The sequence below is a fragment of the Dreissena polymorpha genome, chromosome 2 (genome assembly GCF_020536995.1).
Source record: "Dreissena polymorpha isolate Duluth1 chromosome 2, UMN_Dpol_1.0, whole genome shotgun sequence".
NCBI classification, from domain to species: Eukaryota; Metazoa; Mollusca; class Bivalvia; order Myida; family Dreissenidae; genus Dreissena; species Dreissena polymorpha.
In genome coordinates, this window is record NC_068356.1 from 150769454 (window position 1) to 150786478 (window position 17025).

Sequence of the window (17025 nt, forward strand, 5' to 3'; positions counted from 1 at the left end):
TTTTGTATTCAAAGACCGTTTTATTAAGAGACCACTTTTGATTACTCCCTTGAGTGGTCTCTTAATACAAGATTGACTGTACTTCAGTGATACATGAACCAGTTGTAATGAAATCTTTCAAAAAGAGTAAATAATCACATATTTTCACCTTAAAAACCACTTTCTTCCTGGGCGACCAAAGTCCTTATTTTCATCATAAATCCACTGTTACCAGCTGGAACATACACCACTGTAGAACAAAGTGTTAAGAGTATTATTAAATTTAACACACTAGAAACACTGAAAGAAACATCCATTTATGTAAGAAAAAATGTAAACAACTGAACGTATAAAAACTAGCGCGAAACAACTGTCCTGTTTATTTCTTGTAAGAATTGCAGTTAATAATGATCGATTAAAGTAAGGAGAAAATCTACTAAATGACGAGTAATTAACTGTTATTTATTATTACATAAAAACACGATGTCATTATTTATTTCTTTTATGTTAAGAAAAACACTGTTGAAAATAACTGTGTGCTCGTAACTCACCTAAACCAGTTGCTGACCGATTCACCGAGGTCCGAGGTAAATAGGTCAGCAACTGGTGTCGGTTCAATGGTTCCCATTTGGTTATATACTTTTCCAGCGACTATTTATCTGCGCGCGCTCGTTTTCGAAACGGGAACCAAAAAAGCTTTTGAGATGGATGTAAAGTGTGTGGGGTCACACTCTGACACACAAACAAGTACTACAACGTTATACCGAGGTACCCGTAGAAATGAGCGGAAATTGTGTACAATGGTTTTTACAAGCGGGTGGCGAGGTACACGTACAGAGGTCTAGGGAAAAGTACCTCGCTATTTTTTGGTACCTCGAAGTGTGGCTGTGTACTTCTATATGTGATATAAACCAACACACACACACAGACACCATGCCATCCCATAAGCTCTTCTGCCTTTGGCAGTAGAGCTAAAAACTAGGAAAATGTAGGAAGGTTGAAACAAAAACTAGGAGTTACTACTAAGAAGTTTATTACCTTTTCGACTTTTCCCTACCTGATTACCACAGTAACTGTACACATTTCATACAACAGGACTGTTAAGCTGACTAATGGCTATATTCTAGAACGTCACTCAACCTCCACCTTGACTCAACTTCAACTAAGGAAGGCTCGAGGGCGCCTTTGGTTAATTTGAGTCGAGGAAATGATTGGTATTCACAGTGTTTACTTAGTCAAGGAGAGCTGGAGGAGTCGACAAAGCGTGAATGTGTTTTGTTGAGCACCTATTGTATACAATCTGTTCTATAGCAAAACGTCAAAACAATTGGTTTATTGCAATATACATTTGTAAATTAAATATTCATAGGTGTAAAAAATGTGTGTTTTGAATAACACGAGCGACCCTATTTTTGTTGCGACCCTAAAATTTGATTTGCTTTTTTAAATCGACTTAAGCCAACAATCCTGTCATTAAAATATTACAATTCGAAACAATATTTAAAAATCTCACCTGAAAAACTGTCACAAAAAGCGATTATTAGTACTGACATAAATAGGTTTCCTCAAATTAAATGCTGTTCACCATCTTGTACTTCATGCGCACAAGATTCAAGTGGTATATAAAACTAAAACAAGATGCGTTTGTGAAACACAATGTCCCCCTATATGACGTTTGACCTTGAAGGATGACCCTGACCTTGTGAAGGATGACCTTGACCATTCACCACTCAAAATGTGCAGCTCCATGAGATACACATGCATGCCAAATATCAAGTTGCTATCTTCAATATTGCAAAAGTATTTATAAAATAAGTGATTTGGGCCACATATATTTGACCTCTGACCTTGAAGGATGACATTGACCTTGACCTTTCACCACTCAAAATGTGCAGCTCCATGAGATACACATGCATGCCAAATATCAAGTTGCTATCTTCAATATTGCAAAAGTATTCATAAAATGAGCGATTTTGGCCACATATATTTGACCTCTGACCTTGAAGGATGACTTTGACCTTTCACCACTCAAAATGTGCAGCTCCATGAGATACACATGCATGCCAAATATCAAGTTGCTATATTCAATATAGCAAAAGTTATTGCAAAATGTTAAAGTTGGCGCAAACAGACCAACCAACAGACCAACCAACAGACCAACAGACCAACCAACCAACCAACCAACAGACAGGGCAAAAACAATATGTCCCCCACTACTATAGTCAGGGACATAAAAATAGCCATCACCAAAGTGCTCTAGAGTAAATATTATATCCATCAACACAAGATTTTGTGGTTCCAAATCCGCAATACAGCGTATTTTTCAGGTTACGCACACTTTGAAATATTAAAACTTACAAAATAAACATAGGGTTGTACAAGCTTCTGTTTCGGTATTTATAAAAAACACGTTGAGTGTGGCTCGAGGAACAACTTCACTACCTCACCATATCCTCCCTCAGGCGAGGAACCTTGAGCTGTCCTAACATATGTGAATACTTATGCGAGTGAAGGACGGGACCGTTAGATAAAATCATGTGGGTAATTATACTGATCAGATTTAACTGAGGTTGGGTTAAGTGGAGGAACGTTTCAGAATATAGCCATAAGTTTTTATTTGTAGTCATCACAGACCTCAGTCCAACTTTCAGGTATCACCTATGAAGGCTAGACTGTGACCAGTGACACCAGACCCCACAAAGACTACCAAATATTGTCAGATCAACAACCTGAATTAGGTCCTTCTTTGAAACAAAATCTCTAAAACACGTTAAAAGACAGTTTTACCTTATCCCAAAAAGTGCCAAATTAATGAAAAACTAGGAATACTAGGAGGTTTTAGACAAAACTAGGAAAAACTAGGAGCAGATTTAAAAAACTAGGAAAACTAGGAAATACTAGGAATGCTGGAAAGCCTGCATATGCATTTAACACCATTTTCCCAGAGTCTGACTCTTTTTATGAACAAACAAACAAAACAAGAGGGCCTGAAAGGCCCAAGGTATCCCCCGCAACATATGCTTTGTTTGAGGATGGGTGCAAATTGGACGGATGAACATAATGATAGATGGACGGACGGAGGACAATAACACAAAACTAAGACAAAGGAAGGTTCTTAAGCCTTCACAATTTATTTAGGTGAATTAATAAGTCGTGCGTTTTCCACAAAAACATTCAATGTTTATATACACTCAATTTTCAGAGTGTTGCAGAGTGAACACAACATCTGTTATGTTAAAAAAGATATGGATCCGGACACAAAAGTGCCTATAGTAAAAAGCATTTTTTCAAGATACAAAGGGCCATAACTCTGGTTTTAACAGATGGTGTACAATGCCATTTGGCGTGAATCATCCTCATGCATATATATACTTATACGAAGTTTCAATGAAATATGCCAAAGCACTTCCAAGATATGGCTCCGGACACAAAAGTGACCGACGGACGGACAGCAGAACGGACAGCCGGACAACGCCAAAACAATATCCCTCCACCTCTGGCAGGGCTAATATACTCATACCAAGTTTCAAAGAAATCCGCCAAAGCACTTCCAAGATATGGCTCCGGACACAAAAGTGCCTATAGTAAAAAGCATTTTTTCAAGATACAAAGGGCCATAACTCTGTTTTTAACAGATGGTATACAATGCCATGTGGCATGCATCATCCTCTTATGCATAGATATACTCATACCAAGTTTCAATGAAATCCGCCAAAGCACTTCCAAGATATGGCTCCGGACACAAAAGTGCCTATAGTAAAAAGCATTTTTTCAAGATACAAAGGGCCATAACTCTGTTTTTAACAGATGGTGTACAATGCCATTTGGCGTGCATCATTCTCTTATGCATATATATATACTCATACCAAGTTTCAATGAAATCCGCCAAAGCACTTCCAAGATATGGCTCCGGATACAAAAGAACCTATAGTAAAAAGCATTTTTTCAAGATACAAAGGGCCATAACTCTGTTTTTAACAGATGGTGTACAATGCCATTTGGTGTGCATCATCCTCTTATGCATATATATACTCATACGAAGTTTCAATGAAATCCGCCAAAGCACTTACAAGATATGGCTCCGGACACAAAAGTGCCGGCCAGACGGACGGACGGACGGACAGCCGGACGGACGGACGGACAACGCCAAAACAATATCCCTCCGCCTCTGGCGGGGGATAATAAGAGGTGGTCTAGGTACCAGACCATACAGAACTTACCTTACGGTGCAATTAAACATTATTATAAATGACAATATTTATGGAATCTATAACCAGACTGCCCTGACTGGCATGTTTTTTTACACTATACACCTTGTTAAATATACACATTTCCAACAACTTAATTGTTTTATTTTTTAATAGGAATGAACTAGGAATCCAAAATTAGAGATGTCAAAATCCTAAATACATAAGTTATGTAAAACTCATTTGCAACTCACAAAACTGCTTCTATGATAATGTTCCACTCACCTTTAAAATACTTAATTTAACCATTAATTATAACACTAGCTACTAAGATACTTATCACTTAACTTATTTCATTCATTTTCATATTTTAAAGCCTGATTCCACGCCCAGTGAAAAACAAGTTGACTCACAGACACTTATGCCGTCATGAAAAATGTTTGAACACAGACAAATCCAAACATCTGTTAAAGACTTCTTATTCCCATCCATAAAACATCATTAAACACTCGACACTTCAATAAAATAAGCCAAACTCTGGGTAAACTGTGCATACTGCACAGGTTAATTTTGGACAAAACTGTATGCACATGCATTCAAAACCAATTTACCAGAGCGCAAATCAAATGAATGAAAACAGGCCTTCATTCATGTGCCTAAAGAATTGTTCAAGAGTTGCTTGTGCGGTTCACACAGGCTAATCAGGGGAAGCACTTTGTGCCACTTCACCCCAAATGCTCACCCAAATCTGAGCTGCACAAGCTGCCAGTACACCTTGATGAACCCAGTCAGCAGAGACAAGCTGCCAGTACACCTTGATGAACCCAGTCAGCAGAGACAAGCTGCCAGTACACCTTGATGAACCCAGTCAGCAGAGACAAGCTGCCAGTACACCTTGATGAACCCAGTCAGCAGAGACAAGCTGCCAGTACACCTTGATGAACTCAGTCAGCAGAGACAAGCTGCCAGTACACCTTGATGAACCCTGTCAGCAGAGACATCACAGACCTCAGGATCAGGCAGGATACAGACATCACTTAACGGTTGTACTTGATTGCATCCAAGCTGATGAAGATCCCTGCAGATCAAAATTAAACAGATATAAAAGTGTGTTAAATTTTGGTTTTCTTTCAGGATTTGGTGTGCTTTGAGATGAAAAAAGCAAGTTTTCACATTATTTTTTCATATTTCATACATATAATTTAGGTGATTTTTGCTAAGAAAAAATGTACAAAGCAATAATTTTTAACTTCAGATTAATTTTTTCATTATGAAAATTCTATCATAAAGATGATGTTTCTGGTTCGAATTGTGTAATTTTAAGATTTTTTTTGGGCAACAAGAGCTGTCTCCATAGGATGACATATGCCCCCGAAAAACGCTTTGATAGTTATGTAAGACAGCTAAATAACAGAATAAATTTTCGAAACCTAAATGTTGACCCTAACTTCAAGGTCATGGCACACTAGGGGTCAAGATTTGTGTGTGTCTGGAAAGCTCTTTTCCATATACACATGCATACCAAATACAAAGGTTACATCTAAAGCGACATAGAAGAATTATAGAACTATATTCATTTACATGTACCATGTGATAATTGTACGCAGGTACTGATGATGTTAATTGCATTCTTAAAAAAATGTGTTTTTAATCGATTAAAAGCAAAAAAAAATCCATACCGACTTGTTTTGATTAATCCCAAAGTAAGCGTGGTGCTTTATACATGTACGTACGTGGCATTTGTCATATAGGCGAGTGACGACACAAATAAGATTGTTGTAGATACACGATTTATTATTTAATACATACATGTACCACATTTCATAAAACATACACACAAGCAAAAAACAGCGTCATTATTATTTTTTAGATATTCATAATCTCAAAATCTCCTGGTAGACGTTCTTTTTCTTCAAGATGTCGCCGACCGTTGACTTCCCGATCTTGAAGCGCTCGCCCAGTGCCTTCAGAGATGGTTTTGGTTGAGCAGTTGATTTCGTGATGAGCTTTATCTTATCCTCTAACGTAAAATACCTGAGAAGATCACAAGAAAGTGATCGTCGCAACTGCATGCATTAATTTTTTAATTAGATTGTTTATCATAGGCGATTATAAATAATTAATAAAATGATCGAGTCAATCACTTTTTTGGTGTTACCGCATGTCATTATAGACATTCACAGTTTGTTTTACATTACTTAATCGGACTCCCATAGCGCGGTAACGACTTGACACCTTTATGGTATGTTTAATCCGATTATCGATAATTGCGCGAGCAAAATGTGTGACACCGCACTCGCTGTGTTGACTAGGTATTGTTATTTTCACGCCTTGGGCATCTTGAGAATTTAGACTTCCGGTATACTCAATGTATTTTACGTTGAAAATGACCAAATTTACGGAGATACCCGTCCGGTTTCCGGTTTTCAGAGAGTTTGGTTTATTCAACATTTTTTAACAAAGAAATAGAAGGAGTAAATACGGGACTGGCCCGACCGTCCGGTATTCAGAGAGTCCGGTATTGGCAGAGTCTACTGTACACAAGCATACCAAATATGAAGGTTACATCTGAAGCGACATAGAAGTTATGAGCATTTTTCGAAACCTAAATGCGGACCCTAAGTTCAATGTCAAGGTCAAAGGGGTAAACATTTGTGTGCCTATGGGAAGGCCTTGTCCATATACCCATGCATACCAAATATAAAGGTTACATCTGAAGCGACATATAAGTTATGAGCATTTTTCAAAACCTAAAGGCAGATTTCAAAACCTCAATGCAGACCCTAAGTTCAAGGTTAAGGGGGTAAATATTTATGTGCGCATGGAAAGGCCTTGTCCAAATACACATGCATACCAAATATGAAGCATAATAGAAGTTATGAGAATTTTTTTTTAAGTGTGATGGACAGACAGACAGACAGACAGACGGTGCGATCACTATATGCCCTACTTCTGGAGCATAAAAACAAATAATGGTAAAAGCATTGCCTAATTTGCTACACATATTGTGTAAATGCCAATTATTTTTAAAATATTGATTTTTTAACCCATTAATGCCTAGTTGACTCTCCCATCCTTCTAAATTGGATCAATTTATTTCCAAAATTAGGGATGACTAGTATATTTATTTCTATATTTAGAATATTTCTTACTGAAATTCCTTTTAGCAAACAGCGCAGACCCAGATGAGACGCCACATCATGTGGCGTCTCATCTGGGCCTACGCTGTTTGCCATGGCCTTTTTTCTAGACGATAGGCATAAATGGGTTAACAGTATTTTGATGTTTATCATCCCATGAGAATATTTATTTCATGATTTATATCAAAATGATAACAGGCATTATGTGTTTTCCTTTCAAAATGATGACTGAAGTGAACTGATTGATAGGAAAGATATAAACAAATAAGGGTAGCAAGGGTGCCTGCCTGCTTCTTAGGAAATATCTGATATGTAGATATTTTTGCTGTTATTTTATTGTTAAGACATACAAAATGTAATCAAATGTCTCACTTGTTTTGAAATTGTTTTCTTTTAGTTTATGAAGTCTTTACCTCCTAAGTGGGCACATGCATACAGGAACAGAGGCTAGGGTCTGGTAAGCCAGAGACTCTTAGCTGACTTATTTTCACATACATGTACATGTTTATACTGATCAGAACTACTTCAATCTTTTTTAAATTTAGGAATCAAAACAAAAGATTTAATTGTCACATACATTTCGATAAAAACATTTTTCACTGAAATAAGCATTCGCCTGATGTCTTTCTGGTGGAAAATGTACTTGGGTTGATTACATTAAATACATTTAAACCTTTCCCACTCAGAAGCAAAGTGAAAATTGCTATGTGCAAACAGCATAAAACCAGAACAGCCTGCAAGTAACTTCCAGTCTGTTCAGATTTTTATGCTGTTTGCTGCTCATCAGTCTCTGAGGGTTGGAAATGAAGCCTTTAAAACTTGAATCTAGCAAGAAAGGTCTGTAATAAAATTTAACTTTCTTAGGTACTACAAATGTGTGAAAATACATATCTAAGTGGGTCAGGGATAAAAACAGGTATATTTAATCAGATATGAATCTTAAAAACACAACACTTAAATGAACATTCCATACAAATCAAGTATATATACAAAATTAACAAATTCATTTTTAGAGATTTCATATCAATTATTTTAATGGATAATTATAGTAAAGCCTGTGATTTGTCTTAACACTGTATAATCATTATAACTCATGAGACATGCATTTTCTTTGATTTCCTGGGTAGCATATCCCTCAATTGAACCCTTTAATACCACTAAGATACAAATTGTGACTCATTTGTAGTCCTATAGAAAGTGACATTTAATTAAACACCTTTCTTACTAAATTCAATTTTTCAAGGCTTCATTTCCAACCCTAAGCTACTGATGAACAGCAAACAGCATACAACCTGAACAGACTGGGATTATTAATTACTTGCAGGCTGTTCTGGTTTAACGCTGTTTGCACATAGCCATTTTCACTTTGCTTCTGAGTGGGAAAGGATGAACACAAACCTATTGGAAAATGACTGACACAAGATCCTCTTTTTTCTCCAAATATCAGATATTCAAGGATGTATGTATGCACAAAAAAGTTTTTTTTTATAAAAAAAAAGTGGAGCCTGTTAAAAAATCCAATTGTTTTACAAATTTTGACAATCTACTGTATGTTTCAATAGAATAATATAAGCCTGGTTTTGGGAAAATTGGGCTGAATGCACGTGCCTAAAGTGTAATCCCAGATCTATTGGCCTGTCATTCAGCAGAGGCTAAGCAGAGAAATCATTTTCAATTTTTACCGAATTATCCTTTTTAACCCCCTTCGCCACTTATATATAAGATATATTAAATCAAAGGTCTTTCTTACTTGATCCAAGTCTTTAACAGGTGTTTGGATTTTTTGTGTCCAAACATCTGTCATGACGGTTTAAGTGTCTGTGAGACAACTTGTTTTTCACTGCTTTTGGAATGGGGCTTAACACTTTACCACTTAAATACGTATTTTCATGCCTTTGTAGTCCCTTAGAAAGTTGCATTTAATTTAAGGCCTTTCATACTAGATTCAATTTGTTAATGCTTCATCTCCAAACCTTAGATACTGATGAGCAGCAAACAGCATACAAACTGAACAGACTGCGAGTTACTCGCAGGCTGTTCTGGTTGTATGCTGTTTGCACATAGCCATATACACTAGCTTCTAAGTGGGAAAGAGTAAAGGAAGTTGCTTCTTTAACAAAATTCCAGTTAAGGCTGAAAGAGTTGTCCCTAATTAGCCTGTGCAGTGTGCCAACAATCCTATGCCCCTAGTGTGCCTTTAACAAAATCCTGGGACAGCATGATTATTATAGTAGGCCATTTTGATAATAATACAATGTAGGCTCAATACATTATATCCTTTGAAAAATAATAAGCTGATAATTACTTTAAATAATCACTCAGGGCCCTCACACTACTTTGGGGGAAGGGGTCCGCAGCCCTTAGGAGGGGGAATTTTCGCGGGTTTCCCTTCTTGGGGGATTTTGTTACTTTTCTCATTATTTCATGTGTACATGTTTGCACTATATTCATTGCATATTTCATAATTTAGTATGTTTGAAAAGATTAAATTGAAATAGATTTGAGATATAATAATCATGAGACACATCTTTCTATTAAAAAAAAAAAAAAAAAATTTTTTTTTTTTTTTTTTTTTTTTTTTAGGGGGAATTTTTCCCCCCAAAAGGGGAAAAAAGTATACTTTTCAGGTGGGGGACTGCCGCCGAAATTCGGCGGCAGATTTGATAGATTGAGGGCCCTGTCACTGAATGGTGCCCCATTTGTGAATGATTGACTGTTGCCTGTGGCATGTTTCACTGTACTGAGTTCTGATCAGAGTGTCATAATGGTCAGGTGTGAATATTGGTTGTATTGTTATTTGGATATTGAATGGAATGGATGTGTTTTTACTTCATATGGTAACTAGTAATAAATATATATTTATATTGTGTCATATTGTTTGTAAATGAGTAATTGCCTGTAAAATTAAAATGTTTTAAAGAAATTTTTGTAAGGAATCACAACATTAATTGCTAAGATACGAATAACTCATTTTAAGCATACATGCCATAATTTTTCAGACCAATTCCGGGACATTGAGTTAAATTGTCCGGGACTTTTGCCGATATTCCGGGACATGTATAAAATGTAGCGATATTTATAGACATATGCATTTTTGGTACGTTTTTTATGTTTTGCATCGTTAATTGCAAAATTTGGAAAGCCTATCCGAAATACACTTGATCTATTAACGTCAAATTAAACATTACTACTTCCGTTACAAGCCACGTGTTTTCAGTGTAAGCGTTCGAAACATAGATGGTGATGTCACTGCGTTATTGTTATTAAAACCGGTGTGTAATGTGTAGTTGTTGATACGCCTTTATTCATTTATAACATTTATAAATAAAAAGTTTTGACAATTCAAATTTACTTATTATTTTTAACGTTATGTTTACATGGGTTTAGAACAAGACAATAATAAAACTAGTGAGGATGACGTTTTTATATGCTTACTTTTTTACTCAACTTCTTTGTCGGTTAAACGTGCGAACATAAACTGCTTTTAATTTTTTACTCAGCGATGTTCGACTTCAGATGTGTGAACAACTATCCTTTGCCCTTACGCAGCGGGAAATAATGACGTAGTAGATTTAAGTCAATTAACAACCACATTAAACAATGCCGCCTTTTCCGTTTGACCGCAAACGTGAGACAATCGATATGATAACAGGACCCCTGTTAATTGATCGATTTTGACACGTAGCGTAGTCTGCCTATTCGGGTAGGCATTGTCATGGAGACGCTGCAGATATGCACAGATTCGAGGTGCAGTTAAGCCTAAGATAAGGTACATGTATATTTGGATTTTGTAAATTCCGGGACATTTGACAGATTTCCGGGACAGCGGGACAAGTTCTTCATTTCCGGGACTGTCCCGGACAATCCGGGACGTATGGCATGTATGTATTAAGAGACAATATTACCCTTATCTTTTTCCACTGATCCATTCCTGTAAACCTGCAATAACGAATGAATATTTATTCCATCTTTATATTCATCATTTCCACAACCTGATGGATTCCAACCTGAAAGCAGCACCTTCTACAATAAAAAGCATCCCTGATCCTACAGGTCCTCTGATTCATGGACTTAACTGTGGACTGTGTAATAATGGACTTTCCAGAAGGCTGACAATGATTTTGGTGCATGCAAAATTGCTTTATAACCGGATACAAGGTTTGAGGTAGGACTTAAGATTGTTTTGAGATGATCCCTATTAATTTTATTGTTTGTTTTGTTGGGTATTTTGCTGTTTTCAACAGTATTCCAATCATCACAACCAGCAGGTAACTCTTTCAGTGCTGGAACTGAATTTTAAAGGCCTTTGCAAACAGTTTGGATCCTGATTAGACACCACAAAACGTGGCGTCTGATCAGGATCTAAACTGTTTGCTATTCTGGTAGTATTCTTTGAAAAAAAATCTAAGAAAATGCTAATTTTAGAAATTCAGCAGACGACAAATTTCCCAGAATGCAAAGGGTTAACCAACTAATACTTTTCCTGGTAAAGCTGCTTCACCAGTGCTCAGGCTTTTTCCGCTCCATTTTGGGAAAACGCCACACTGGAATTTTGGGAATTTCGCGTCGTGAAAACCCAAATTTTGGGAAAAAAATAACCGCAAAATTGGCTCAATTGGGAAAAATTTTCGCATGTAAATAGTGTTTCTTATATTTCAAAGAAGCCGTTAACTGGTAAATAACGACTATTTTGATAAATTATTATCAAAATTTTACAAAATATTATGAACATGTGTGATAAGTGCAGGTTTTTTAATCTGAATTTGGGAAAAGGCCTGGCCTTTTTTGAGTTGAAAAAAATCGCGCGAAGCGCCGGATTTTGAGGAAAATAAGGAAAGTCTTAAATAACCATTAACATATTTTACAGTTTTTAAAACAAATTCAACGCAACAGATAAGTTAATTATGCAATACTTTCTATTTTCTACTAATTATGCAATACTTTCTATTTTCTACACCAGATCAGATTAACTTATATATTTTAAGGTTAAAAAAAAAAATATATTTTTTTTTTATTTTTTTTTGGAATTGGGAATTTTTTTTTTCAATTGAGAAAAAAACAACCAGATTTGCATTGGGAATGGGGCCGAATTTCGGACCCGTGGCTTAGGGCGGAAAAAGCCTGGAACTGCTATGTGCATCAATTTATGACACTAACTGACATAACTGTCCTTCTTAGCTTGTTTGCGTCTACAACTATATAAATCAGGTTGGCATACCGGTGTAGCGTAAAATCTGCAAGACCCGTAAAATATGCAAATGTGCATGTGCAAAGCGATCACAACATCCGACGTAAAAAGTGCAAGTTGCATATATACATATATCAATAAATGTACGAAAAGCAATGATAATTAACCTTCTTATAATGATATAATATCAGCCTCTTAAGTCATGCTGTTGATTGGAAAGATGTCACACAGAGCTAATTTCTTGCAACATTGAATCTCACTCTGGGAAAACTGGGCTAAATGCATGTGCATAAAGTGTCAACATAGATCAGGGGTCGTATTCCAGAAGCATCTTAAGTTTAATTTTATTCTTATCCTTAAATTGGGAAATTTTCTTAAGTATTTCATTTCCTATTGCAATAGTTTGGCATCAAGAATTACATGAAAATAACATCATTGTGTCAATGTTTTTTTAGAAATACCAAAAGAAACACGTGATTCCTTATCTAGTAAAGAAATACAAAACATTGTAATTTTGAACTTAAGTGAAATTATTTAAGAAATGACTTAAGATGCTTCTGGAATACCACCCCTGAGCCTGTGCAGTCTACAGGAAGACACTTTCCACATTTGTGGTGTTTTTTGTTTAAAGAAAGTCCTTCTTTTAAGAAAATCCTGTCTAAGCCGAAAATGTTGTTCCTTAGAATGAGCTTGTTGACACTTTACACTGTATTAAGCCCAGTTTTCCCAGAACTCTGCTCTATTGGTCCGACAAGAATTCATTGCAGAAATTGTGAAAGCTGCTTTCAAGTCCACATATTGCTTTTGTAATGTGAAACTCAGGGAAATAATATGCTGCTGTGTTTATTTATTATTTTTCTTTATAATTAATGACAACATTATATGCATGCTGCTAATATTGATGTTCTTGTTTAGTTTTACTGAGCAATTTTCTATATGTATTGATCATGTCATAATTGATGAAGGATATATTAACCCATTTATGCCTAGTGGACTCTCCCATCCTTTTAAATTGGATCAATTTATTTCCAAAATAAGGGATGTCTAGTACATTTATTTCTATATTTAGAATATTTCTTACAGAAATTCCTTTAAGCAATCAGCGCAGACCCTGATCTGGGTCTACGCTGTTTGCCAAGGCCTTTTTTCTAGACGCTAGGCAAAGATGGGTTAATATAAACTGTTTTGCAAAATAGGAATTCTGTCACCTATCAAAAGTGGCATAACATAGCATGTTAGATTGAGACATGGTAACAGTACGTGAATTATTTGACTTTGACAATTATACCAGTACATAGCATGTTAGACTGAGACAATGGTACCAGTACATAGCATAGACTTAAGACAATTGTACCAGTACCTAGCATGTCTGACTTAGACAATGGTAACATAATGTAGCAGAAAAATTGAGATTAAATAGCATGCTAGATTGAGACAATGGTAACAGAACATGGAATATTTTACTGAGACAATGGTACCAGTACATAGCATGTTAGACTGAGACAATGGTACCCGAGCTTAGAATGCCAGACTGAGACAGCTTAGATTTAGACAATGGTACCAGCACCTCGCATGATATACTGAGACAGTGGGGTCAGTTCATAGCATAGACTAAGACAATGGTACCCGTAGAATGTCAAACTGAGTGAATGGTACCAGACCATAGCATGTATGACTGAGACAATGGTAGCAGTACATAGAATGTCAGACTCTGACAATAGTATCAGTATGAAACATATTAGACTGTGACAAGGGTACCAGTAGGTAGCATGTTAGACATAGACAATATTTAATAGTACCAGAATGTAGCATGTCATGCTGAGACAATGGTACCAGTATGTAGCATGTCAAACTGAGACCATGGTACCATAGCAGCAAGTGAGAAGCATGTTCGACTGAGACAATGGTACTTAAGTATGTACCATGTTAGATTGAGAAAATGGTATCAGTACATGTCATGTCAGACTGAGACAATGGTGCCAGTGAGTAGCATGTTAGACCGAGACAATGGTACCAGTACGTAGCATGTCAAACTGAGACAATGGTACCAGTACGTAGCATGTCAAACTGAGACAATGGTACCAGTACGTAGCATGTCAAACTGAGACAATGGTACCAGTACGTAGCATGTCAAACTGAGACAATGGTACCAGTACGTAGCATGTTAGAAATACAATCATATCAGTATAGTAGCATATCAGACTGAGACAATTTAACTTTTATCTGTATGCAGCATGCCAGACTGTGACAATTGTACCATTACGCTGCATGATAGACTGTGACAATGATACCAGTGCAAAGCATGTCAGAATGAGACAATAGTTCCAGTATTTAGCATGTTAGACTGAGAAAATACTGTCAGTGCATAGCATGGCAGACTGTGACAAAGGTACTAAAACGCTGCATGTTAGACTGTGACTATTATACATGTACATGGCAAGACAGACTGAGAAAAAAGTACCAGTACATAGCATGTCAGACTGAGACAATAATACAAGTATGTAGAAAGTCAGACTGAGACAATGGTACCAGTGTGTAGCATGTCAGACTGAGACAATGGTTTCAGTACCAAGCATGTAAGACTGAGAAAATAATGCCAGTATGTAGCATGTCAGACTGTGACAATGGGACCATAATGCTGCATGTTAGACTGAGACAATTATATACCAGTAAGTAGCATATCAGACTGTGACAATGGGACCATAATGCTGCATGTTAGACTGAGACAATCATATACCAGTAAGTAGCATATCAGACTGTGACAATGGGACCATTATGCTGCATGTTAGACTGAGACAATCATATACCAGTAAGTAGCATATCAGACTGTAACAATGGTACCATAATGCTGCATGTTAGACTGAGACAATCATATACCAGTAAGTAGCATATCAGACTGTAACAATGGTACCATAATGCTGCATGTTAGACTGAGACAATCATATACCAGTAAGTAGCATATCAGACTGTGACAATGGTACCATAATGCAGCATGTTAGACTGAGACAATTATATACCAGTAAGTAGCATATCAGACTGTGACAATGGTACCATAATGCAGCATGTTAGACTGAGACAATTATATACCAGTAAGTAGCATATCAGACTGTAACAATGGTACCATAATGCTGCATGTTAGACTGAGACAATCATATACCAGTAAGTAGCATATCAGACTGTAACAATGGTACCATAATGCTGCATGTTAGACTGAGACAATTATATACCAGTAAGTAGCATATCAGACTGTGACAATGGTACCATAATGCTGCATGTTAGACTGAGACAATCATATACCAGTAAGTAGCATATCAGACTGTGACAATGGTACCATAATGCTGCATGTTAGACTGAGACAATCATATACCAGTAAGTAGCATATCAGACTGTGACAATGGTACCATAATGCTGCATGTTAGACTGAGACAATCATATACCAGTAAGTAGCATATCAGACTGTAACAATGGTACCATAATGCTGCATGTTAGACTGAGACAATTATATACCAGTAAGTAGCATATCAGACTGTAACAATGGTACCATAATGCTGCATGTTAGACTGAGACAATTATATACCAGTAAGTAGCATATCAGACTGTAACAATGGTACCATAATGCTGCATGTTAGACTGAGACAATTATATACCAGTAAGTAGCATATCAGACTGTAACAATGGTACCATAATGCTGCATGTTAGACTGAGACAATCATATACCAGTAAGTAGCATATCAGACTGTAACAATGGTACCATAATGTTGCATGTTAGACTGAGACAATTATATACCAGTAAGTAGCATATCAGACTGTAACAATGGTACCATAATGCTGCATGTTAGACTGAGACAATCATATACCAGTAAGTAGCATATCAGACTGTAACAATGGTACCATAATGCTGCATGTTAGACTGAGACAATCATATACCAGTAAGTAGCATATCAGACTGTAACAATGGTACCATAATGCTGCATGTTAGACTGAGACAATCATATACCAGTAAGTAGCATATCAGACTGTAACAATGGTACCATAATGCTGCATGTTAGACTGAGACAATCATATACCAGTAAGTAGCATATCAGACTGTAACAATGGTACCATAATGCAGCATGTTAGACTGAGACAATCATATACCAGTAAGTAGCATAGCAGACTGTGACAATGGTACCATAATGCTGCATGTTAGAATGTGACAAATATACCAGTAAGTAGCATATCAGACTGTGACAATGGTACCATAATGCTGCATGTTAGACTGAGACAATCATATACCAGTAAGTAGCATAGCAGACTGTGACAATGGTACCATAATGCTGCATGTTAGAATGTGACAAAGATACCAGTAAGTAGCATATCAGACTGTAACAATGGTACCATAATGCTGCATGTTAGAATGTGACAAAGATACCAGTAAGTAGCATATCAGACTGTGACAATGGTACCATAATGCTGCATGTTAGAATGTGACAAAGATACCAGTATGCAGCATGTCAGACTGTGACAATGGTACCATAACGCTGCATGTTAG

General features: G+C 36.6%; 1 protein-coding gene across 1 annotated transcript in view; it reads right to left on the reverse strand.

Annotated features, from left to right (window-relative positions):
• LOC127869442 (uncharacterized) overlaps positions 1 to 17025 on the reverse strand; it is a 152302-nt gene that overhangs the window by 33431 nt on the left and 101846 nt on the right. Inside the window, exons 3-4 of the mRNA XM_052412023.1 lie at positions 5141 to 5244; positions 4909 to 4940 (exon numbers count right to left, since the gene is read on the reverse strand). Coding sequence (XP_052267983.1) covers positions 4909 to 4940; positions 5141 to 5244 — 136 coding nt within the window. The remainder of the gene's footprint in view (positions 1 to 4908; positions 4941 to 5140; positions 5245 to 17025) is intronic.